Below are 25,701 nucleotides of genomic sequence, written 5' to 3' on the forward strand. Positions count from 1 at the left end.
CTATTAATAATGCAGAGCTGCAACAATTAATCAATCATTAAATTAATCAGAAACTATTTTAATAATTGATTCATTGGCTGATGAACATTCTTCCCCATTTTCTGACATTTTAGCAAACAAACAATTAATTGAGAAAATAACCTACAGATTTACCAACAGCGAATATAATATATAATTAGTTGCATCCCTGTAATAATGTGAACATTAATAATGGTGACATAGAAGCTACTAACATCTTCACCATGGTATCATTTGATTACAGCAGTTTCACCTGGATTTTTCAATCTATAGATCAAAGATTTTTCACTTGACGTATCTGCAGTAGGGCTACAGACAACTGCAAAATTTCACTTCAGTGCATCCTGAAAAAAAAAAAGAATTAAAAACAAAAAACTCTCTACAGCGAGTCCTTATAAAACAGTTCCATATTTATTGCAAAATATTTTTGTACAGAATACAACTGAAAAAACATCAACAGAGGAGGAATGGACAGTAAGGCCAACATCAGAACTCCAAGAGCTGAACTGTACAAACACCAATAGTAACATTTGCTGCTTTAATAGTGTCTTTATACATAAATTGTTTCCCGCCCACACAGCCGCCTCCTTAAGGGGGAGAGAAAAAGAAAGAACTTAAACATCTTCCCCGTTTGTCTAAAACATTATTGCCTTTTGCCAGTAAACCCATCAACTCAGAACACCAACGGACAATTCTTGAAATGCTGAAATTTCTGTAAGAAACTTGTCCCTTGATTGATAATATCTCACAGAATATAAATATATATACTTGTAAAAAGCTCCAAAGAATATGGGACTGATAATAAGATTTTCAAAGTGAGTGTTGCATCACTTGTCATTGAGAACATGAGGAGGTTCAGAGCACTACAGCTAAAGTTAGGAAGCTAACACCATTAGCTCAACTTCTAACACCAGTAACTGAGTGTGCTGCTGACATATTACGTCTGATTTTCAACTAAATAAAATATTTAAAGTTTGCTTTTAGTTTACGTCACACTGCTGGAATAATTGAACCCTCACTTGAGCTTCGGAGGGGTTTAGCATAGTGCGCCTAGATAAATTCGGGCGTGCATGCCCATGCACATCCTCATGCGATTTGGCACTGATGTAAAAGTTCTTTCCTCAAAGTAAACCTCGTGGTAAACACGTCTCAGTCTCTCCGCTCCTTCTCTTACATCTTTTCTTCTTTACACATAAAAAAAGGCAGAGTGAGACAGGATACATTTTTTTCCCCGACATTCAAATGTACATCTTAAAACATTGGCTCTCCCAAAATTTGGGATCTAATGAAGACAAAAAAAACTCCTGTCTCTGGAAGTTTATTATAGAAAATAAAAATTAAATAAAGATTAAAATAGATACGATTTTTTTCTCATATGCATAAGCCCTTCAAGAAAACACACCAAAACATTAAGAGAGGATGAAGATGATGTACAATCCAGAACTCCAGAGGAGAAAGAGGGTTTTTTTTTTTCTTCTGACACGACTTTGACTAGGAAGGTAGACACGGAACGAGAGGTGCAACACAACAACGTCATGTTTTTGCCCTTCTGATTCTATATCTTACAATACATCTGGTGTATAAATAACAAAAAAACGAGTATCCGCCGTTAAACTGTGGATGTGCTGCTCGTTGGGGTCTCCACACCAGTCAGACAAGAGACAGACAGACTGCGGTCTTCAGACACAAACAGGCAGACCAACACAATGCTCTCTGTCCAACCACAGAAATATAAAGCTGATCGGAGCTTCTGGGACACTTTATGGACTCTTTTTTTTTTTTTTGGAGGAAAAATGTCATTTTGTTGCAGAAGCTCTTCTGCAAACATTCATTTCACTAATGAGAATGGAATTTTGACAGTTAATAAAGTGATTTTAATGTTTCTTCTGCAATTTAGTATCACTGACTGGTTATTACTGACCTTTTCTCTCAGTGACCCTCCACTAAAATGATCTGATCCACTATAGCTCTGTAATGGTGGGTATGAGGGGGGTTCTTAAACCTTTTATGGATATCACAAGTGCTATCAATGATTTGATACCCTGAGTAGAGGACATAGGCTTGGGGTGAATTTCAGTAGAAACAAAAACAATTTTGCCAGGCAAACACCAACTGAAAAAAAGGACATTACTAAGTAATACCACCTTTCACACATAAATAAAAATCTGTACTTATCGGTACATTAAAAACCACAAATGTAACCAGAGAGAAATAAAACAACAACGACGACAAATCACCCATAACGACACAGTCATTTTCAGCTTTACAATATGCATATATTCATGCATATATAGTGTGTATTTCCCCTTGCATACAGGCGAGTGGTTGGGGACTATATAGAGAGCCTTTAGTTATACCAACTCCCTCTGCAGAGACTAACACTGATTATTAAGAGATCGGTACAAATGAGAGCAAACATAATTCACAGGACAGGCCGAGGGGGGCGAGAAGACGGGGACTGATTCTGCGCAGCCTTGTAAACAGAAGAGGCCAGACAGCCAGAGAGGATGATGGGTAACAGACATCCACTTAAAGCAGCAAAGATAGGACAGATTACAGGAGGTGGAGGCTGGGCGGGATTGAGGAAAAAGAAGAGAAGAGGTGGGGGACATATTTTTTTCTTCCAGATTAAAAAAGTGGCAGCACCACCTCACGACTTCGCCTCATCTGCTTCCCATCAAGCTTGGCGGCACATCAGTTCTGACGCTGGAAATGAATCGATGTGTTCCTGCTCGAAATGTAACAAACAGTGGACTCTCAGCGAGGTGACACAGCGTCTTACAGTAAAGCAACCTATGGGCTGAGTGACTGGGGGAGGGGGGGTGAGCAGGAGGGTGCGACAGGCAGATATAGGTCACTGGGGCTTCAAAGATACTGTAATAGCTGCCCCCTCCCACCCTCGCTCCTCTCCAGCCCCCTTCAACATCCTCTTTGGGTCGTAAAAGAGCTGAGAGGACAGACAAGCTCAGACGAACAGCTGGATCCGCTCGCGGATGGTCTGCCGGCAGATCGGGCAGGTCTTGAGCGCGGCGCTGCAGTCGATGCAGGAGGCATGTCCGCACTGGAAGACCAGCTTGATGTGGTTGTCGATGCAGATGGGGCAGGTGATTCGCTCTTCCATCTGGCGATAGCGAGACTGAAGCTGCTCCAGCAGGTTGTGCTGTTCCGAGTTCTCGGTGCCGGGGCTGCAGTCCACTTCTGTTTGGTCTGCGGAGGGGAGGGAGTGTGATCATCATGTATGATGTCAGAGCAACAGAAAAGTGAATCCACTGTTGATTACTGTCTTCTGATGTCAATATTTGTCACATTAATGAAGGCTGTGCAGTCTTGTGCTACTGCTTCAAAGATAATAAGGCTCTTTACTACAGCAGCTGACCATGAACGGCTTGTCCTCGACACAAAGGTGCTTTAATCTCTGATGCCTCAGGAATTCTGTTCACTGCTAATACTGACATATTTTCAAAGACCTCGCTGCACAGAACATAACTGCTTTTCCACCGCAGGAACTTTCCCAAGTGACTAAGGACCTCTGTAGGAATGTTTCCACCGCAGGGACCATGGTCTAAATTAGGTTATGAGGACATTATCTCAACCTGACAAAGTGCCTGCTCAGGGGGCAGTACCTTCTACAAGTACAGGAACTTTGTGGGTGGGGCTTACAGTGCTGAACATATCTGATTGGTTAAGTATTTCCAGCATTTTATTTCAGCCACCATGTTTAAAAATCTGAAGCTGCAAACTGGTTAGTTTTTTATATACTGTGCTTGAATACATCAACACGTAACAGAAGAGGACATGTCACAATGACCAAGTCCAGGTCTTATTGAGCATTTTGATGTAAAATCCAGCAGAACTTGGAAACAGCAACCTGTCGCTTTTATATGGTTTTATCATTGTTGTACAATTATGTGCAAAAATGCCAAATAAAAACAGCCGTTGTTTTTCCTCATTTTCTTAATCTTCGCTGGTATTTAGACGACAGTGGAAACAACAGGCTGAAGCAAACTTGTAGTTCCTTGAAAAGTAGTTCCTAGGACTAAACATTCTGGGTACTTTGGGTAGAAATCTGGCTTTAAATCATTTTTAAAAATCCCTCATGAGAATCCAGACAACAACTTTATAAGTACAGATAGGCTTTTTTTATTTTTGTCCCGAAGACAAATACATACAGAGGACCTGTATTGTTTTATCTGAAATTTTTCTGTGATATCTGTGTCCTATTCCCCCGTCCCATATAACAAGAATGAGAGGTTTCTTCTTACCTTGTCTAATTTTCTTGGTGATTGTAACTTGGCATTTGATGCATTTCTTCATTCGATGGGCACACTCTGTTACGACAAGGACACAGTCAGTGAGGAGATACAAAAAAAAATACAAAGACAGTCAAAAATTAACCTACAAAATAAGGAATTTGTCCACAGTTCTGGTAGTATTCAATGTGATTGAAAGCCAGCCTTTGATATAATTCAAATAGATTTAACCATGAGTAGTCCCAGGTGTATGCATGAATGACACAAGAACTGGTAACTGCATGGTATGTAAAATTGTTAATAAACTTACACACCTTAACTAACCCTGATTTTTTTTTTTTTTACCACTGTTGTACCTCTTTTAAGATGCAGATGCATCCACAGCCATTATCTGCTTGCTGATAACAGTGTCTCCCTTTGCTGCCATTGGCGTCATCAATCATCACCCTCCCCTCTCACAGACCCTCCACTCACCTTCACAGGCCACGCTGTGCTGGCAGGGGCAGAAGAGGACCAGCAGAGCCAGCTCAGAACAGATGAGGCATTCACTAGGCCCCGGCGGTGTGGGAAGAACCAGGTTGGTCATGGTGTTGGGCGTAGTGTGGACCCGTCGCAGGCTGGCGCTGCTCAGACCCTGTCCACATGTGATGGCCTGCAGACGCTGCAACCTGACAGACAAAACACAGGTATAACTATGCATAAGTACATTTTATTAAGTTATTCTCACACACAAGCATTTTTTGAAATTCATAGTTTCTCTTTTGCATGCAAATAAGCATTGGCAGCTTTAAAGAGACCAGGGCAAACATGGCCTCAAACAATTACTAAATCCAACATATTTAGGCACATTATCCAAAGGAAATATGAATTTTAGCACCTCTTTTACAGAAATGTACCTGTGTTTCTCAGAGAAGCTCTTGATGAGCTGCATCATGGTGCTGTCTGCCACCAGGTCCAGGGGACTCTTGCCTTTGTGGTTGGCGTAGTTGATGTCGGCCCCTTCCTGCGCTAGAAAACAAGCGATGGCTGCTCCAACACTCAGCTCAGTATTGCCCAGAAGACCTGAAGCATTCAGCTGTGGAGACACATGATGACAGGAAGAGAGGATGAGAGAGCCAGAAGACAGGAGAAGAAGTTGGAGTTTAAACAAACACGAATTTGAGACGTTCTAAAAACATACTGATCTTGTGGAAAAGTTGAAAATACTGTGGAAATTTAGTCAAGGACACAGCTGATTGTGAGAAGCAAAAAAGTAATTGAAGTAAAACCAGCACAATCCAGCTAAGACTGATACATAAACCCAAATTTAATCAGCACTGTAGAATTCCCCAATAACTCATCTGCTGACAGCGGCCAAAACAGCTCTGAGCACTTAAGTCAAGCCACCTTCATGTGAGAGTGTGTTGTGTGTGTGTGTGTGTGTGTGTGTGTGTGTGTGTGTGTGTGTGTGTGTGTGTGTGTGTGTGTGTGTGTGTGTGTGTGTGTTGGCTTGGCAGGTGCCCAGCATGTCAAGTGGAGCTGCAGCGTTTGCGGTCATGTAGACTGGAGAGGACGTTTTTCATCAGTGCGATGATAACACCAACTCATGTAACAGTAATTTAATGGCTCATATAAAAAGTGCTGCACAGAGCATCGAGTCAAGGTCTATTAATAAGAAATATTAAACTATGTCTTGTGAGTAAACTTCTCTGTGAAAACATGAAGGACATTAAAAGAGACGCTGTGACTTCTGGTGGATGCAGTTACAATCTTAACATCTGGTGAACAAATCTTTCAGTAGGTGTTTAAAGCTGATTTAATCTTTTTTAATGGGTGTGATTGCTATGTGTAAAGTGAGAGGTTTAGGTTCATCTGTAGTGAGAAAAGCTTAGATACACCCACTGTACACTACCTGAGCAGCACTGAACAGCTGATAAATAAAGTTAGCGACTAGTTTGCATTAGCTGCATTTCGCAGCTAAAGATGCAGATATTTTTCTCAAGAGTAGGTGGAGACCAAAGCAGAGCTAAAAAGAGTGAATACTAGATTTAGATTTGCCTGGTCAGTGAACTCAGTGCTGAGGTTGTTCTGTTTCAGCTGGATGTGTAAACAGACAACTGTTTGCTATAACATTAGCCATATGAGCTTTACAATTTTTGGCTTCTTGTGAAGTTTTTTGCCAAACTGCTAAAAAAAAAAAAACTGCAGCTATAATTATGTTTCTTACATCAATGTATCAAATGGCAATGTGAGATAAATGTGACTATGAAGTTTTGGCTCATTGTTTAGCTGTCAGGCCCACACTTTCCTGTTTTGGGTCACACAAATCCTCTGAAAAACTCAACTCTGCACAACCTGCTCAGCACCAAACAGCAGGAACACACAGTTACAAACTAGCATTTAGCAGCTAAAGAAGTAGATATTTCCCTCAGGAGATGGTGGAAACAAAGACAGAGCTAAAACAAGATTATATATATTGAATTTACAATCACCATGATGCCTGAAACACAAGTCCAAATGAACGTTTCTAAAATACTCACTGTGAATGCTCTTTGTGCACATTCACTGTAACGACTTTATGAGGTGACAATCATAGACTGCATAAAGTACGGATGTAGTCTTTGTGACGTCACCAAAGCATCTTGGCAGTGCCTGACTCCAATCAACTCTGACTAATGTAAAAATGGACAAAGACTGGAGTGTGGGTGGACCTTTGACAGCACCCACCTGTCACTCAAAGTAATTCTGTACATCTTAAACGCTCTATATCATTCAAACGGGTGCGAGTTATATAAAAATTTACCTCACTGACAGTTGTTATGAAGAGGGGAACTAACTGATCTTGTACTCTGTAAACATGTTTATTTCTGCTGAACAGTTGGGGATTTTAATGTGGAGGTCTATGGGGATTGATTTGCTTTTGGAGCCAGTCTCAAGTGGCCATTCAAGGAACTGGTCCTTTTTCAGCCCTGGAGGTTGCCGCTTGGTGACAGTATGCCAGTGTTGTGTTTGCTGCACTGCCAAAAACCAAAAAAGAATCAATCAATGCTGGTTTAATGTTACTAAACTCCAGTCAATGAATGACCACATGCATCCTTCAGTTTCATACACGGGCTTAATGAGAATCATTCAAATAACTGTCTTTCTGCTAGCAGCAACATTATCCTATTTCACTATAATGAATATTACCATTGTCAAAAGTCATTGTTGTTGATTGCAGCGGTGATACATGAGATTTTCCCTCACAAAATGACTCAAGAAAGAAAAAGACTACAATTAAAAATGTCAGTGTCATATCAGGGTTAGACATGCAAGAGGGAGGCCGAAGGATTCGGTCGGTAATTTCTTTTCCTCTGAGGGTTAATAACACCACATGGTTTCTTTTAGATTCACCGGACTGATGGGCTGCCTCCTATCTAAGTTCAAGACTTCCTCTGGGGAAAGATGACACGGTGTGTTTACACCGTACTCCTTAATTTATCACAGACATCTTAACTAGAGCTCCCTCTTTGCCAAATCTATATTGCTACACTAAGTGGGGCCTCTTCACTTCTCAACCCTTTAGCACTTCCTCTCTCCCTTCATTACACCATCGCACTCAGGCTCTTGCCAGCACTTTATCTTAAAGCAAGAGGGCCATAGGAGATTAACTTCAAAGACGAGGTAATCTTTATTTCTAGGAAAAAATAAATCCCAAATGTTGAGACGTAATTGCCTAAATTCATGCAGTTATTAAGCTGTACAATTACTTTTGTCATTCTTTTTTTCTCCAAAAAATGACAAACTGTAGATGTAATGCCTGCTTTAACTTACATACAGGCCCACTTCAGTGCACTCTGACATTCTCCTCAGTTAACCTGTCACTCTTGCCTTTTTTTACACACCTCTCTCCTCAGTTAACCTGTCACTCTTGCCTTTTTTTACACACCTCTCTCCTCAGTTAACCTCTCACTCTTGTCCCTCTCTCACACACGTTTCTCTTCAGTTAGCCCTCTTCTTAAAGGCATTCTGCCAGACTTCCTTTCCCTGGTCATCATTTACCTGGAAAAGCCTTACATTCTTATCCTAGATTAACCCCCCAGGACTACAAACAAACAACTTTACATTCCTTCCTTCTGTTTTTGTTTACTATTCCCTCCCTGCCTCAATATTAAGACTCCTCTTATCCCTTAAGTCCCTGTTTACTCCGCTATGAGCCCGTTTTTACCTCCTTAAGATGACATTAATCCTTTTTTTCCCACCTTCTATCTTCATTTACTCGCCTTTTAGTGTCTGTTTACCTCTCTTTCATTCTATATTTGCTCCTCTCTGAATGTTTTACATACTATTCCTTTAGTGCTTTATTTGTGGATTGTCTCTTTAGTAACCATCTCTTCAGTCTTTATTTACACTCTTGCTCTGAACTAAGGGCTAAATAAAGACCGGCTTTATTTAAACATCTTACTAAAGTTGAGTTGTCTCTCTCTCCAGCCCATTCAGTCCCAGAAATACCCAGAATTAAGTGGTAATGTGTGTAAGTGTGTGTCGTATTACAACTCTTTCTCATTACGTGTTGTGAGTAATGTAAATCACAGAGGAATATCAATTAAAGGGTAATTTTGGTATTTTTCGACCTCAACAGTATTATTATATTTTTGTATCTAAGTGACTAATGGGGCCATAGCCATTTTTGAAACTGGTCCACTATTGAGAGAGACTGCTGCAGCAATGTAATCATTTTGAGAAACTGCGAACCGTCAAAGTACGTCCGGTAAAAATGCTTGTTTTGGCAGGCTCAGATTTTTATTACAAGCGACATTATGGAAAGGATCTGTGCAGTGGTAGACCTTTTTGTTAAAGAAGAAGATCCTTTTTGTTTAATCAGAAACAGACAATTTATGACTCTGTTCAAAGTCACAAGACTCCATTTACAGAAACATTAACATTGTAAAACATACTTTGTTCAAACTCAACAGAAACAAAATAAAACTCACCAAAAACATCTAAATATTCTGCTCTTCACACTGTTTTCTCTCTGCTACCTAACTGATGTCAGACCTTTCTCTAGCTCAATATTTTCACATCCAACTCAGTGAATTCAGGGTTTATTTCCACCAAACAACCAGAGCTGGTGATTGTTGAAACAGTGTAAAGATGAACCAAGAGGATTTTGGTGATTTTTTTGTTGTTGTTGTTTTATTTTGTTTCTGTCAAGTTTAAGTGAAGATGGTGATGATAAAATTACTGTTTCTGCAAATCTTATTCTATAGGAATCCTTTCCCTGATGTTGTCAGACACTTATCTGAATATCTGATGTCTGACAGTGGTAAAAACAAGCACTTTTAGTGGACGTACTTTAATGGCTGCAATCGTTCGTAAGGATTACACTACAGCCCACTTACTGGCTGGCAGCTCTAATGGTCTCTCTCTCTGAAAAACTGTTGTCCCCATTAGTCACTTAGATACAAAAACAATGGTTAGTAGGGTCCAAGATGAAGATAGCCTTTAAGAATCCTGAATGAATAAATAAATTGAGTGGTCTTTCCTGTGGCCTGTAAGTGTAGGCAGTAGGAGCCCATATTGCCATGTTGTCTAATTTTACTTGGACCAGAAAAATGGAAAATAAATAGGACGTTAACAAGTAAGAAGTCAACAACATGCCACCTCCCCTGTCGCCTCCCTGTCAGTTCTCACCCTGCAGTAGAGCGATGTGGAGGAGCAGCCCTCGCTGCTCTCCTCGGTACTGCTTGTTCCCATGGCGGGGCTTAGCATAACATTGGCCAGCTGTGGGCGGAGGAGCGCCACGTGCATGGCCGTGTCGCCGTCCTCGTCCTCCATGTTCACATCGGCGCCCTCAGCCACCAACAGCTGCACCAAGTCGGTGTGGCCCTGCATCACCGCCAGCTGCAGCGGTGTCTGGTTCCGGTTGTTGCGGATGTTGACGTCACAGCGTCCCTGTGAGAGAGGAGTTAGGAGAAAAATTGAATTTTCTGTATGGAAAAAAAGGTTTATGATCATTCAGAGAACTCATCTGCTGGATGGAAAAATATAATTAATGAGGCAGATATAAAGGAAAAAAAACATTTTCATTTTGCCTACAAGTGAAGAGTTTCTTAACAGTCACAACCTCACTTTATGTAGTTAAATTAATACAGAGCTGCTGCGTTTGTTGTGTAACCAACTTTTTGTTTTAAAACTTGGATAACTGTATTGTCTCCCAACATGTTAAGGCACATCTTTGTTACTATATATCCCCTTAAATGAGAAGGGAAGGGTTTAAAGTTTTATTGTTCATATGTTGCAGATTCTCTGTAACTGTGATGGTATTTCTGTATAGTTAGTAAAATATTCCCCACTATCCTTTAAATAAAGAATTGCAAAAACTGAAAAAAGGGTCACGGAAAGCCCAAAGTTTTATTAATTTAATTAATACATTTTTATGGTGCCATGCTGTAAACAGTTTTCCATCAATCTAAAAAACAAACAAACAAAAAAAAAAAGCAGTAAAGATGTATGAAAACAGTTTTAAAGGTTTCTGATTTGCTCCTGTCCTCAGCTCACCTCCTTGATGAGGATTTCGGCGACATCGCGGTGGTTGTTGAGGGCAGCCAGATGCAACGCAGAGAAGCCATCCTCCTTCTTAACGTCTACCAGCTGCCGTGCCCGGGCAAGGATCTTCTCTGTGGCCCTGCCGCCAGGACAAACAACAGACTCAATTAGGCAAGAGTGTACAACACTCCTCATGGCTTAAATTAAGATCAGTCAGATCTGAAATAGCTGCCCCAGTGCTTTTTAAACCATCAGTTGCTTTTGCAGACTGCTCAGTGTCGCCGTTACTAGAAAGAACTACATACTGGACTGCCCAGGGCTATTAAAAAGGATTCTGATTTTGTTTAGTACATAGATGTGCATCTATAACCACACCACCACAAACAGCCAGGCACAAAGCAAAAATCTCTAAGAATATGAAGCTCCTTTTATCCTGCCACAGTGTTCTAGATACATGAGCTTGGACAGAGACGCAGCTGCTGTGGAGCTGCTAACAAGCCGATCTAACAAGAAAACACTGAGGCACAACAGGCAGCCACTTCTCACTAAATACAGCCAACTGACCTCCTGATGTGTCTGTAATACTCCCCTACCCAAAGTGTAAATTGTTGCTTAGAGCCTCAAATAACAGTAGATCACTATCATCCCTGCAGCTTTCCATTATATTCAGTATTCTAGCAATGTGCTTTAACACGGACAGAAAATCACAATCAACACCTCACACCTCGATGTCTTACCTGACTGAGGAGATTAAATCACCAAATCTTTAAAGTTCAAACATTTGGACAATCCTCTTTGGTATCCATCTAGTGTTGTTATGTTAGCAAAGTTGAGTTTCTCTGAAGGAAGAGACCACATTCAGAACTTTTATTATGTTTCATGCAGCGAGGGGGATGCTGCAGTGTAAGGCCAGACTACACTGTTGAGACGTCCTCTGCTCTGTAGCTGAGCCTGCTTTATGACGTGTGAAATTGAAGCTGACAGCCTAAGTGAGCACCCAGGATACTGGCATGCCTCGGCAGAGGCTCGGGTGCGATGTGACCCAACCTTTCTATGGATGTTAGGGTAATTTTAACATTAGCTCTGCTGGGTTTCACTGTTTTGAAACACTGGTATTGATAGATGAGGCTGGTGTCACTTTTTTCAGCAGCAATTCACTTTTTGACTTCCGGACATACAGCTTTTTATTAATCATTAATAATAAGCACAAAAACTACAGGATGTAAAAACATTTCTCAGTAACTAGCACAAGAAATCCAGATAAACAATAAAATTTTAGACCAATTGTAACTGTAACCAATAAATATCATATCGGTCCTAAAAAAGTACTACACAAGCCACACCATAGCTAATTCAGCAACAAAAAGCCAACTGTATAAGTAAACACTGTAAATAAATATAAATAGAGGTAGAAAAGTACACCCACATAGAGTACATGAAGTATTTAACCTTGGGAAAACTTTACAGCTGGGACACAGATGACTGATGTAAAAATGTTATTTAAAAAATTACCTGGTAAGACAATTTTTCTTCAAATTATGCTTTTTTATTGTGTAATAATTGATTTGTATACAATGTATCTCTGCTTAGCACCTCAGTAGTACTAATTTTGAACCACCCTGCTAGCACTGACTAGTATTTAAGATTTTTTTTTACTTATTTTTAATTTATGTGTATTTTATTCACCTACAGTTGATCAGCATTTTATGCTATGTGCAGTATTTGTGTTCTCGTTATTCCTTTGCACAAGATTGACATCGCTGTTGCGTATGTATGTTAAATACTTCAGCTATCAATGGCTGAAGTATTTAACATTTTACAACGTTGCCGTCAGACAGTCTGCCATGATGGGAAACCACAGTTACATAAGACAAATATCGCTCTCTTCAAACCAATCAGACATAGATGAAATCAGTAATTTTACTGCAGAGCATGGGAGTTGCTTTGATCAGTTTGTTTGTTTGTGATATTACGTGACTTTTGTGCTTTAAATGGTTAATTTGGATTCATAGAAGTCCTGCAAGGTAAAACAGTGAAAATATTCTAAACATGGTGTACACGTAAACTGATATAGATTTTTTTGGCTGCTAAAATATGTTTTTCTGCCCACAATAGAACATTGTTTAACATCTTACGCTAGCACACCTGCTCCCTCTCCAAACCAGAGGCAGGCTGACTGGCATCTACTGTAGTGAATACACTGAATATGGATAGATACCTCACATAATCCCACTTAAAAAAAATCCAAAATCCGACTTGAAACAACAAAACAACAAAATCATAGATTCTCTTGAATGATGCATCTAGACAGTGTTATCGTTTCTGTATTACATATAAATGCTCCCGCAGCTGTTGATGGAACATGAGCAATCAAATTATTTTTGCATCAGTGTAAAAATGCAGCTTTAATTATGATAAGTAACAAATTACAACACTTACAGGGTCATTAGGAACAGTTTGCTGATGCATTTTTTAACGTCCACACTGCTAAGAGAGCAGGCGGCTCTGCTATAGTCCATGTACAGTCACATACAGTATGGTCGGGATCTCCTCTGGGTGTATTATTGAGGATGGAGGCTGTTGGGGAGACACTGCTGGAGGTCACTGGTACCTGCAATGCAGCTCCGTGGGGGTGTGTGGGGGTATGTGTGTGGGTGTGTGGTGACGGTATTGATGGAGGGAAATATTGTCTCCAGAGCACCTTCGTTAGCTAAAGAGCAGCACGCCACCCTCGCAAATCTGAAGCAGACACAGCCGTGTGAGCTGTGTCACCTTTGTGCCCACCATGCCTCATTTCTCTGCATTATTTCCATAATCGTTACTCCTGTGTGTTCATGAATATTCAGACTCGGGCTGACATTTCAGGCCAGTTTTGTACAAACATGCCTTCACACACACACACAAAACAGCTAAAGGGCATCAGCTTGAGGGCACGCTGGTAATGACTGTTCTGGAGACTGAAGTCGTCATTTGGTTATTTTTGGGAGTTTGCATCATGCTTGTTTGTGACTTCCTTCTTGATCAAAGCTTGATAAAAACAGAAGAAATATACCTGCAAATTATTTGACTCTGGAAATGACAAAAGAAATTAAAATAAAGGATTATGATCTCATATATAATTAGCTATGAGAGTGAGTGTGCTGCAAAGTATGGTGTGTGTCAGACAGTTTACATTGTACTGTCCAGAAAGACAGGAGTGAATAGGAAGAGGCGAGGTTGGAGGAATACAAGAAATTGATGGGAACAAAAGGGAATCTGGTGAAAGTGAGGAGAAACAAAGGGCTTCAAGGAGGTGAGATTACAGGAAAGAGGGAAGAAATGCAGCCAAGTATTCTCTCTTTTCAATAAACACAGTAAACAGACTAACCATCCTCTGTACATCCATTTGCCTCTTCTGTCAAGCTGAAGACCCCAGAAGAAATCTGGCCGCTTGCCTTGTTTCTTTTCTTTCCCAGGACTGTTTGTGAACTTGGCCTCTGGCCCTCTTTTTCCATTTCCTCACAATAAATAAATACTCTAATAAACAAAACATTCTCATCTTTCTGACACAAAAAAACAACAGCTGCTAACAGGAACTCTACAATAGTGTCACATCAGACAAAAAAAATCAAGTTTTATAGATGATCTTTGAAAGAACAATAAACTGACCATGGGGGGGGGGGGACCAAGCAGAGGTCAAGATCATACTTTGGTAGCTGCAAATTAAAAGCATAAATAAATATAAAACAGCATATTAAGGAAAATTCACAACTATAAAAAATAAAACTGTAAATGTTGAATTTACTGCACAATGATTAATCTTGGCTTAAATAGGAGATAAACTGTGATGAGACATGTTTACTCATAGTCTAATGCCCGTGCACATTCAAACTATATATTACACTTTGTATAAGACCTGGGCTGTATCAGTGTAGTGGTCTGCTGGTGATATATGAATGAACTGGTGAACCAAGCTAATCCTGAACACTGTAAATCCTCTCTACTTCTGGCACAGCAGCTGATGTCAGGCTAAATGAATGCTGGGGAGTGCAGCCTAAACTCCCAGCACTGCACATATGACACTTGCCAGAACAGATCGGACATTTTATTAAATGACTGTCTACTGCGGCCTCTACTCCCGTTCTTTTTCCTCTCTCACTTGCAGTTATTGCTGGCAGACTGTATTTTTTTCCCCTGCTCCGCCAACATTTGTCCACATTCTGTATGGTACTCATGTACAGGGCTGTCCTGACATTATAATTATAATTATAAAGGGATAGTTCAGGTATTTTAAAGTGGGGTTGTATAAGAGACTTATCCATAGCCAGTTTACTAGCCACAGTAGATGTCAGGATGACAGAATGACCACCATCTACTGTAAGTACCTTAAACAACCCCATTTCAAGAAATCTGAACTATCCCTTTAAAGGTATGTACAATATGAGGTTGGAGGGGGTTGGTTGTTGGAGTGATGAAGAAATATGGGTCACTAGGAGGTGAAGTTGGGAGGTCAGAATTTAGCACTTCAAAGCTTTCTTTTGAAGAGAGAAATGGATTGACTTGTGCTCTTTTCTGACTAGTTTTGTAGTTTTCAAACTGGCACAAGTGAAGTCTGCAGACAAATAACCCCAGAACCCAGCAATGGTTAACTACTCACAACCTAAAAATCTTTGCTAATGACAATAACGGGGCTCTCACTCTTTTGGAATATACGTTTCCAGGATATTATCCATTAAAACTGCACAAAATACACTTTAAAAATCTGTGAGTGAAGCCTTGAATGAAGTGATATTGCTACAGGGAGAAAATCTATGGTGAAGCTGGTGTTTTTCATTCTTGCTTCCTTTCCTTCATGGCACCTCTTTAAAAAGAGCCAGGGACAATTTTCCATTACATGGTTTAGTTATAATTTGGGAAGGAAAGTTCATATGAGGTTGTAAAAGCCCTGAAGCAAAGAAGCAGGAAACTCACTATGGTCAAGCAGACGTGGTCTGTGAAAAATATCAAGTCACTCAGACCTGTGAGGATACTTACTACCGTATTCATTTTTCAAAACAGGTAGAAAAATTTAATTTTCTTGATCTTACTCTGACTGCTCTGCAAACAACTCAGATTTTCACCTGAAAAAATAAGAACTGGCGGAAAAGTAATGCAAATAAAGCACCTATTAAGGTGGGTTCTGAAGCATTTAATTATGACAAATTATGTGTACTGCTGAAAAAAGTGAGAACAATAATGTCACAGATCAAACGTGCACTGATCACTTGCAGTGGTGCAGGCACTTAACATTAGCATGTGATGCAGGATCAAGTTTTTAACAGGGTATCTGATTTTACACTATTATTTTAATATCATATTAAAGAGAACAAACTGCACACTTGTAGAGGTTGGTTTGAGTCATGAAATAAAAAAGTATAAATTACATAACATTTAGATTTTAGATTTATCAATAACATCATTTTAAAATAGAGTACTACTGAGAACTGTGAAAATCATTCACTTTTGGTGCGTTCTTTCCACATTTCCAGGCTATTCGTGGTGTGTGGGAGCAGGTGTGATGCAACACGAACAGAGGAGGACACTGGCACACCAAAAATAAGAGTTGTGTTTGAGGGATGAAACCTTATCATTGTGAGAACATTCAGTTATACATTGTGCCTCTGCCTGCCTGGTCAGTGCGCCGTCAAGGCTCAGCTTGTGATTAAGCACCTCCAGTGTCAACCAGCCTAAAACCAACAGAGTCAGGAGACAATGGAGCCTTTGTGACAGGTGTCAGCGAGGCAGCCTTGATGTTTGGCCTCAAGCACCTCGGTGTAGAGTAAAAACGGCCGAGCTGATCTTTCACCAGCTCCCTATTGGTGTCACCGAGAGGAATGCAATTCATTTTGGAAGAAATTAAGTCAAAATCTTTCATATTTTTATAAGAATGAAATGTGCTTTCCTTGTCTGCTGTGACTCAACCTACAGCCAAAGCAGGAAAAACTGTGCGGATTAAGTTTTCCCTGGGAAAGATTATCTGGGATACTGTCACAGTTTATTTGGATTTTTTAAATTTTTGTCCACACTAGAATTCCAGGCTCTGCATTGCTGAGAAGTGACTACACTAAATGTAGTTTGGGAAAAATCTGGAGGACAAGTCAATGTGTAGAGAAACTGGATGCAAAAGTAAATGTTGGTGCATTTTTGGCTGATATTGACTGCCAGCCTGCTGACAGCAGCAGAAGCTGTGTGGGAGATGAGCTCTCTATCTGTAACAGATAGTGTTGAGGGTTGACCTTTGAGTCCTCATCTGAACCCACAGGAGCGATTCCCACACACACACACACGCTCATCACCATCATTTCCACTGCTCACATCACATACAAACTACCAATAACTGAGAACAACTGAGCTTTCTGAAAATAACATACAAGACACTCTATACATGGACTGAATTTGTCTCACTTTTGCACATGGTTGACAAGCAGTTGGATTTATTTGGGGCAAACTTACTAGATTTGGAGTGTACACCTAGAAAGCATGGTTATCATTTCAAGTCAAGTCAATTTTATTTGTATAGCGCCAAATCATAACAGAAGTTATCTCAAAGCATTTTTCATATACAGCAGGTCTAGACAATATTCTCCATAATACTATTTACAGAGACCCAATTTGCACCATGAGCAAGTACTTGGCAACAATGGCAAGGAAAAACTCACTTTTAACAGGCAGAAACAGGCTCTGGGTGGGCGGCCATCTGCCTTGACTGATGATTTGTGCATAGTGAGTGACTAAGGAGCTCATAAGGAGCTCATGTCTCGAATTCTGTGATTAAAAACACGTCTGAAACAAAACTGCTCTGAAATATTGATGATTTGTCCCTACATGTGCTATTAATGCCATTATTAACCATGATTAAATTATGGTAAGTCACATAATGAATGTTTTTCAAACTCAATTCCAAGTGACAACCAGCACAGCTGAATGTTGGAGCCATTACAAAAGTACCATAAGCTGCAGTTCAACCAATCCCACTTGACTCCAAGAAAACCTAACTATATTCAAGAACCTGGAGGCAAACACACAACTTCTCTTGAAAAAGTCAATACCAATTACCAAGATTTTTGGGCTTTCAATATCTAATTTCACTTCTTATAATAAATGCTGTGACTGGGACAGCATTCATGCTTTAAAAAGTACTTTCAGGGTTTTGGATGTGATCTCTACTCACAGTTTGTTTCCTTTGAGGGCAGCGTGGTGCAGCAGGTTGAAGCCTCTGTGGTTCTGCTGGGTGAAGTCAATGTTGGGCACCAAGACCAGGATCTCGATGATATTGCGGAAATCTTTAGCGATGGCGTCATGGAGCGGTGTGTCCCCATACGAATCCTGATTGTGGGAGAAAAGCGGAACTGTGTGAGGCTGTTGCACATATTAGAATTAAACTAATTCTGCAGATTTTTGGGGCGCTATAATACAAAGGTGTCAATCTATAACCATGACAGGATTTCTCTTGCTAGAATTTGCTGTAATACTCAAATCTAGACAATGTTAACTAATTGTGGGTCGATATTAGTGGTGTGATGTATGCTGCACTACATTTAGACCGTATGTACCACAAGCAAAAACAAACTCGGGGGTGCTAGTCCATGCTAAGTAGCCACTCTACTCAAGCAGAAGAAATATGCAGTTAGTGAATTCTGGGCATGGTTGCAGGCATGTTAGATAGTCTGGAAAATGCCCTAAAAGAGACACTAAATTGCTATAATGATGCTGAGGGCTGATATGAAGCATGGTCACAGTCAAATACCATAGAAGTTTGAATTTGTGTGTTTACAACTGCTTGAAAGGGCAGTGTGTGAGTTCTTGATGACATATGTAAGGCAAATGACTGACACTGCCATAGAAGCTCACTTACAGGCCACCCAGATGTTGCTAAGTCATGAGCTCACACTATAACCATTCCTAACCAGTGGCCAAGCCAGAGAGGTACATGATAAAAAAAAAAAAAAAAAACTGTCCACTGAAACAATTGAGGGCGTTTAAATTGAAATGTAAACAGGAAGAGTTAAGTTTGCATTATCAGAGTAATGCAGTAATTTCTCCAGGGAATAGAGGATCACAACAACGCTTCGTACTAAAATATTGTAGTGATGGCTAATATTTCTTACGATGCCTAGTGCTGGACTGAATACTTTGTTAAGATTGCAGTTTTATGTTCCAAAATGCAAATGTTACTTTTTATACAATATAAATGGGTTTGTGACCCATTGTGGGTTGCAACCCTGAGTTTGGGAAATCTGCATTGAGGTGAAGCAGATTCATCTATGAGCCATGAATTGGATGGACTGTGTTATTCCTGTGAGTTATTGTCTCCAACCAAACTTACTCTCTTGTAATACATTACACAAATGTTAGCAACTTGCTAATCATTTCATGTTAACAAAGCCAATGGTATACCATACAGTTACTAATCCTACACTGAGCTGCACAGAGCTGGTTTTCACTTGTTTTTAATTCCACAGTGCAGAAACAATCAATCCATTAACATAGTTAAGTTATATGTAAGGAGCTAAACACACGAGAAAAACACATAAAAACCATCTTTGGGGTTTGAGGGCGACATGTGTTAATCAAAGGCCCGTCGGAAGTATTAGGTGCACTAGTCCTCTCACCTGGAGATTGACGTCAGCTGAATGTTCAGTCAGCACTCGCACCACGTCTGTGAAGCCCTTATTGACAGCAATGTGGAGCGCCGTGCACATGGAGTTGTTGAGGAGGTTTACATTCGCCCCCTTGCTCAACAGCAGCCGTGCGATCTCTGCCTGATTACTACAGCCAAAGACACCAGAGACAGAAAAAGAGACATACACAGATTATTCCTCACTGTCATCTGTTTCTGTTGAGTTGTTCAACCTGTCTGAGCAGTGCTTTCAAGTATTTTAATTCAAACCAGTATATAAAAATCCCAAGTGCTTATTCTTAAAACCCACTGGGAGCTACACAGAGCTCCAGGGTTGCATCTTAAATTACACAAATATATATATTTTTTTCCAAATTTTTTAAGCCCAGGTGTTTGCTGGTATGTATGAGATTTTGTCAAAATGCTGACAACACAAACATGTGTTACCATGGTGAGAGGATGAGATGTAGCTGGCTGATTATGCGTCACTTCTGTGAATGGATTATCACATTACAAGGAAAGAGAGAGGCAGGAGCCCTACTGTACATCTGTCAGCCTCTAATTGTTCTAAACCCACAATGAGCAGAGCTGCAGCTTGTCGTGAACTCGAGCACTGCATCTGTGTGCTGCCCTTGCACCTGCTCTACACTCAAATGTGTGTATGTGTGCTAGAAAACTGTGTTTGTGTCCTCACCCAAAGGCAGTGTAGTGCAATGCCGTGTCTCCGTCTTCATCCTTGACCTCAATGGAGCCGTTGGCCTGCAGCAGGGCCTTTACCACCTCCATGTGGCCTTGGTGTGCAGCGACCTGCAGTGCAGTCTTGCCCTGGTTCTTGATATCCACCTGCCAGGAACATAAACGTGGTTGAATGTTCATTAAAGGTGGTAATGAACTGGACGCCAACAGAGCTGAACGTAGACTGTCTGGAAATAATCTGAGCATGGGGCATGAACAACACCCATGTTAGTCATACACTGATACATAATCCCAATTAGTAGTTTAGTCATCACTGAGTACAAATGTAGCCAGGAACATAGTATATTTAATTTAACTAAACAATCTATTACTTTTCTTGCTAATTAAAAAAAAAAAAAATCTCAGACAATATTATACATTATATAATGTACTGTATGTGAGAAGGTCGTGTAAAAGCAATTATAATACCTGTTGTTATCTACAAAAAGCTTCTCCATTAGTTTTTTCAGATTTACCATATATTACCCACCCTTGTCTAAACTGAGTTGTAAAAACAATTATGTATAACATCTGATGTAGTGTTTAATGATTGACAGACTAACAATATATATATATGTATATATATATATATATATATATATATATATATATATATACATATATATATATACACACACACATATATATGTATATAAACACACACACACACACACACACACACACACACACACACACACATATAATTACTTGTTTAAAGACTAAACTGTTCACATAATCTGTTTTTTAGAACCTACAGTGTGAGATGTTGTGGGAGCTAAAGCATTAAACCACCAAAGATTATATCATGAGAAAAGCTTCATACTAAATCCATTTTTTTAAGCTACTGAATTACATGTACAATTACTTTTTTAATACAATTTGTTTGTCTTTGTCCCATGTTATAGTGCAACAGAAGTTCTTTTCCCAGCGAAATCCAGTATGTCTGTCCTCTTAACCCAAAAAAACATGTTCTGTGACCTATCTGGGAAACTCTGGCAGGCGACATCAGGGCTGTCGTTCACGTGCTGTGTGTCAGGGTTCAAATGGATTTTTGGAATTTGTGATTTGGACATGCTCAAGCTAAAACAAAGTAGATTTTCAATGAAAAGACTTACGGAAAAGAATGTTTCAATCCAGGAAATGAAACGTCTTTCTTGCTTGTTTTTTCTCAATGCTTACTGTACTTATTACTGTATATGCTAATACTCAGGGATTTAATGAATTATGTATGAAGTTTAAATTTAATCAAGTATGTATATTTTGTACAACTGGACCTCTAACCCCTTCACCTCTCACACTCTCTTCACATAGAGTACCCAACAGGATATTAGTGTGTGTGTGTGTGTGTGTGTGTGAGAGAGGAGGACAATATCTCAAAATACACAGATCTTTATTTGGATGACCCCTTTTCCACTTATAGTCAGCTTGAAAAACATTTCAAACAGAACTGTTTCCATCCAAGTTCTACCTTTGTGATGTGAACAGCAAACTGTTGTGTACTGGAATAGTTTGTGTACAATCATATCTCTACAAATTGATGTGTTTAAATGATATCTCTTACATGTGTGACAATTACCATCACTATAACTTGTATTTCCACTCTGCCATATTTGATGTCACTTAATAATATGATAATGAGTTTTGAGAATACTACTCTCACATTTATATGTGGTAAGACAGAAAAATAACATAATAATAATTTTATTTAACCTTAAAAAGTGCTTCACTTGAATTTAACATCTATTTTTTTTAGATATATTATTTTTACCTCCCTCTGTAGTACCATTCTAATTATCTCAGTTCTCTTCTTCATATCTTAAAAGAATAGCTCTAATCATTTAAAGTGTAGTTGTATGAGGCACTGAATCATAGTCAGGGTATTACCTACAATAGATGGCAGTTGACACACCCCCAGTTTGTGGGGAGGAAACAGTAGTACCAGTGTAAGTAGTTGAGCAATATACTGCTGTGAACAGGGTCAACAGGAAAATGTGTTATAGCCACACAAAAAAGGTCCATCCCCAAAAAAATAATATCAGCTAAAGTGAATGTTATATTTAGAATAGTTTCACAGCTTTACTTTGCCATCAGACAGCCTTTTCCAACAGGAAACCCGTTATATAAGTCAAATACTGCTCTCTCCAAAGCAGCCAAACTCCAAACAGAAATTTTGCCTTGCAGAATACAGGAGTTGCTGGGCTAGCACTGCCTCGATCTGTTAGTTTGTTTGTATTATTGTGTCTTTGGTGAATCTCAAACTTTTAAAACACTGAAGTCAAACAATAACACAAACTTACTAACCAATCGAGGCAGCAGTACACCAGCAACTCCTGTGAGTTAAAATGTTTTTGTAAAAGAGATTGGTTACTTTGGAGAGATATTTGGCTTATATAATGGTGGTTCCCCTGGGAAAAGGCTCTCTGACACACAGGTAAAGCGGTGAAAATATTCTACATATAACATACCCTTTAGCTGAAAGAAAAATACCCTGTCCAATGTTTTGCTACTTGGTTGTATCATAATAGCAGAGTTAATGTTTTTGAGAAATACTGGGGTGGCACGGAGATTTGGATAGTGCAGCATCAGAGTCTTTAGCCTTGTTGGACAGAGTGGCAAATGCCAGTGTATAATGCGTCACTTGTCTTATCTGGCTCACAAAATCCCTCTACCCTTTAATTCCCCACCCCCAATCTTGGTGTCGAGGTGGAAAGAGCTTTTGGAACAGACAGTGGACTGCAGCAAAGAGAAGGAGTGCTGCACTAACCTTGTCAGGATACTTCTGCACCAACTCCCGCACTTTGTTGGCACTGCCGTGTGCTGCCTCGATGACCAGCCGGCTGGGATTGTCCTGCTCTGTGGACTGAGACAGCAGCTTCTCCAGCACTGAGATGACGGTACCTGAACACAGACATGGGTGGGTGGAGAGGCAGGTGTAGGGAGAGGGAAATGGTGTGAAAGGGGAAAGATGAGAGAGATAAAAGGGCTCATTTAGTCTCATGAGTCTAATGTGAACAACATGATTAGAAATGGTGTCGGAAAGCTGTCCAGAGGGCCAGAATCGCAGCACAAGGACATGCCGGTTAATGGGTTTGTCAAAGCTGAGCTCAATGCAAAAGCACAGGAATGAGTCAAAATGTCCCTTCATGCAGTAAAATCTGACCACACACACATACACACATTACTCTGTTGTCAACCTCCCATCCAGTGAGGTGAACACATGCACAGAATAGGTTTAGTCATGAGAACGTCTGACATGATGACAAATGTCTGCTGTGCTGCCAAAGCCTCTCGCTGTCAACATGCAGGATCGTGAAATGAGAAAAACATTTAAAGAAATGACACCCAGTACACACGCTGCTGGAAAAAAAAAAGGAGACAGGGAATAGCTGTGACTGTTAACGCGACAGTTGTAGCCTGTATGTGAAAGCATGCATGGCAGAGACACAGCTGGAATGAGGGCAGTGGGGAGGATGAGGTTAAAGCTGGAGCTGGAGTGTTAGAGATGAAGCCCTCTCGTCCTGGCAGAGGTCCTTACTTCCAGATTCGTTGGGGTTCTCTGCCGTCATGAGATTGGCGTCCACCTCCACGGGCTGCGCTGAGAGGCACGCTGGGTTGAACGTCCAAGTCTGGCCTCCGAACGCCACCCGTAGGTCACCGTCTGCGTATACTTTCAACACCTTTCCGACCTGGCCGAGCACCTAGGACAAAAAAACAGACAGTAAGTGAGGTGGATGTAGTGTGAATGGGTGAGAAAGGGTAAAAAAAACACAAGGGAGAAGGTTGACAGGGACAAAGAAAGAAATAAAGAGTGGAAAAACTAATCAACCAGGAACTATTCATGGTATTTACAAGACTAATTTCTGTGCCTCTTTAATTTTAGGTAAATAACGAGGCCACATTCGAGGAACTTGATTACTTCCTGATGTGCACCCAACTATTCAGGATGTAGGTCACTCTTAATTCGGATGGATGCCTGCCAAAAAAAGACTTCAGCAAGTGACACAGTTAACATCACGCACGAAGACATGGAGTAACCTGAAGGTACCAGACTGCAGAGGTGAGATTAAGTCATTGTTTTGCAAGTTAAAAGTAAGTCTCAAGTCAAGAGTCAAAAGAGCCATTTCAAGACCAACAAGTCACAAGTAAAGTCCAAGTGCTAAATTTTGTTTTTTTGAGCACTAAAAGAAGATTTATGCAGGTTTGAACAAGTAAAATTTAGGATTTTTTTAAGACCAACGTGAATGTAATTCAACAGCTATTTCACGTCCATACTGACAACAAGTCATGAGGCTGATGCCCAAATTAAGTTAAGCACCATTGGGGTGAAAATCAACAAAGAAGAAAATCAATAAAGTCATCATGGCCTTAGTCTAAAGATTCATAACTCACATCTAAGCACTGCCTTTATAACTGATGCTAAAATACCATGAAGAGTTTGTGGTAATTCTATTTGAAGAGGTGTGTTCAAGACCGACAAGACACCTGTTATAAACAAGCCTTTAAAATGTTTAGGATTGTTGTTATTATGTATCATTGGGTCAATAATGTCATGACTGCATTTGATGCAAAGTGGACATTGTTTGGCAAATTGCCATTAACCAATATAAAAGACAATGCTTTGAAATATTTAAAAGCATCTGACAGTGTCATAACATTGAATAACATCTTTATGTCAAGTCCAAACTATACCACTGTAGTTGAGGTCAAAGGAATTATTCATGTCACCGTTACAAAATCATTGGACAGTGTAATAAAACTTAATGCTGTTCTTATGGCAAGTCTAAATTGTACCACTGTATTTGAGGTCAAGGAAAATATTGATGGCACAATTATAATGATCTCATGGCAGCCATTATCAAATCCAGTTTAACATAATGTTTGCACATAAAGCTAAATATATAAATTTAAATAAGTAAGATAATTAAGCTTGATATGGCATGTTTATGACAGGTTATGTTGTCATAATAAAAACAATTCAAACTATGTCAACTTTGCATTAAAAATGCCATAAGGGACTGAGTGACACTTGATTACAACAGTCATAAACATTTATAAAGACCCCTTCATGTTAATGATAGGTGTCATATCATGGTTATGAGAGTGTCATGTCAGTCTTATAAACACCCCTTAAATAAAGTGTTATCAGATTAAATGAGCATACAGGAGCCATGCTGTCTGTCCACTCTCCATGGCCAGCCTGCAGTCTCTTTACACTGTCCATGTCCTCCAATACTCTCACTAGTTCGCCAACTCCAAAAGTGTTCACCTAGTGGAAAAAAAGATGGACAAAAAAGCAATTTTTCAAGTTATTAAAATCAGGTGAAAGCTCATAATGCAACTAAATTTAAGCTCTGAACTAAGAACCTCTGGCAAACAATTATCTGTAGGTCAGTACCTTGGTGAGGGCCCCAGGATGGAAAGTCCAGCGGATGTTGTTGCTGTACTGGACTCTGACATCTCCTCGGTCTGTGATTCTATGAACAGTCCCGATCCGGCAAATGTACTGCAAACAGAGAAAGGCTGTGTCACCCAGGGTCTCCCTCTGCATGTCTG

The 25,701-nt window shown here is 40.0% G+C and overlaps 1 protein-coding gene across 1 annotated transcript in view; it reads right to left on the reverse strand.

Annotated features, from left to right (window-relative positions):
• Positions 1 to 407: 407 nt before the first annotated feature.
• Positions 408 to 25,701, reverse strand: part of mib2 (MIB E3 ubiquitin protein ligase 2) — a 50,185-nt gene continuing 24,891 nt past the window's right edge. The window contains exons 7-19 of the mRNA XM_084721659.1: positions 25,544 to 25,651; positions 25,310 to 25,414; positions 23,684 to 23,846; positions 22,913 to 23,046; positions 20,108 to 20,256; positions 19,406 to 19,562; positions 17,965 to 18,119; positions 10,788 to 10,914; positions 9,921 to 10,181; positions 5,165 to 5,343; positions 4,743 to 4,936; positions 4,281 to 4,346; positions 408 to 3,225 (exon numbers count right to left, since the gene is read on the reverse strand). Coding sequence (XP_084577785.1) covers positions 2,984 to 3,225; positions 4,281 to 4,346; positions 4,743 to 4,936; positions 5,165 to 5,343; positions 9,921 to 10,181; positions 10,788 to 10,914; positions 17,965 to 18,119; positions 19,406 to 19,562; positions 20,108 to 20,256; positions 22,913 to 23,046; positions 23,684 to 23,846; positions 25,310 to 25,414; positions 25,544 to 25,651 — 2,040 coding nt within the window. The 3' untranslated portion in view covers positions 408 to 2,983. The remainder of the gene's footprint in view (positions 3,226 to 4,280; positions 4,347 to 4,742; positions 4,937 to 5,164; positions 5,344 to 9,920; positions 10,182 to 10,787; positions 10,915 to 17,964; positions 18,120 to 19,405; positions 19,563 to 20,107; positions 20,257 to 22,912; positions 23,047 to 23,683; positions 23,847 to 25,309; positions 25,415 to 25,543; positions 25,652 to 25,701) is intronic.

The sequence above is a fragment of the Lutjanus erythropterus genome, chromosome 6, assembly GCF_056507025.1.
Source record: "Lutjanus erythropterus isolate fLutEry1 chromosome 6, fLutEry1.hap2, whole genome shotgun sequence".
NCBI classification, from domain to species: Eukaryota; Metazoa; Chordata; class Actinopteri; order Lutjaniformes; family Lutjanidae; genus Lutjanus; species Lutjanus erythropterus.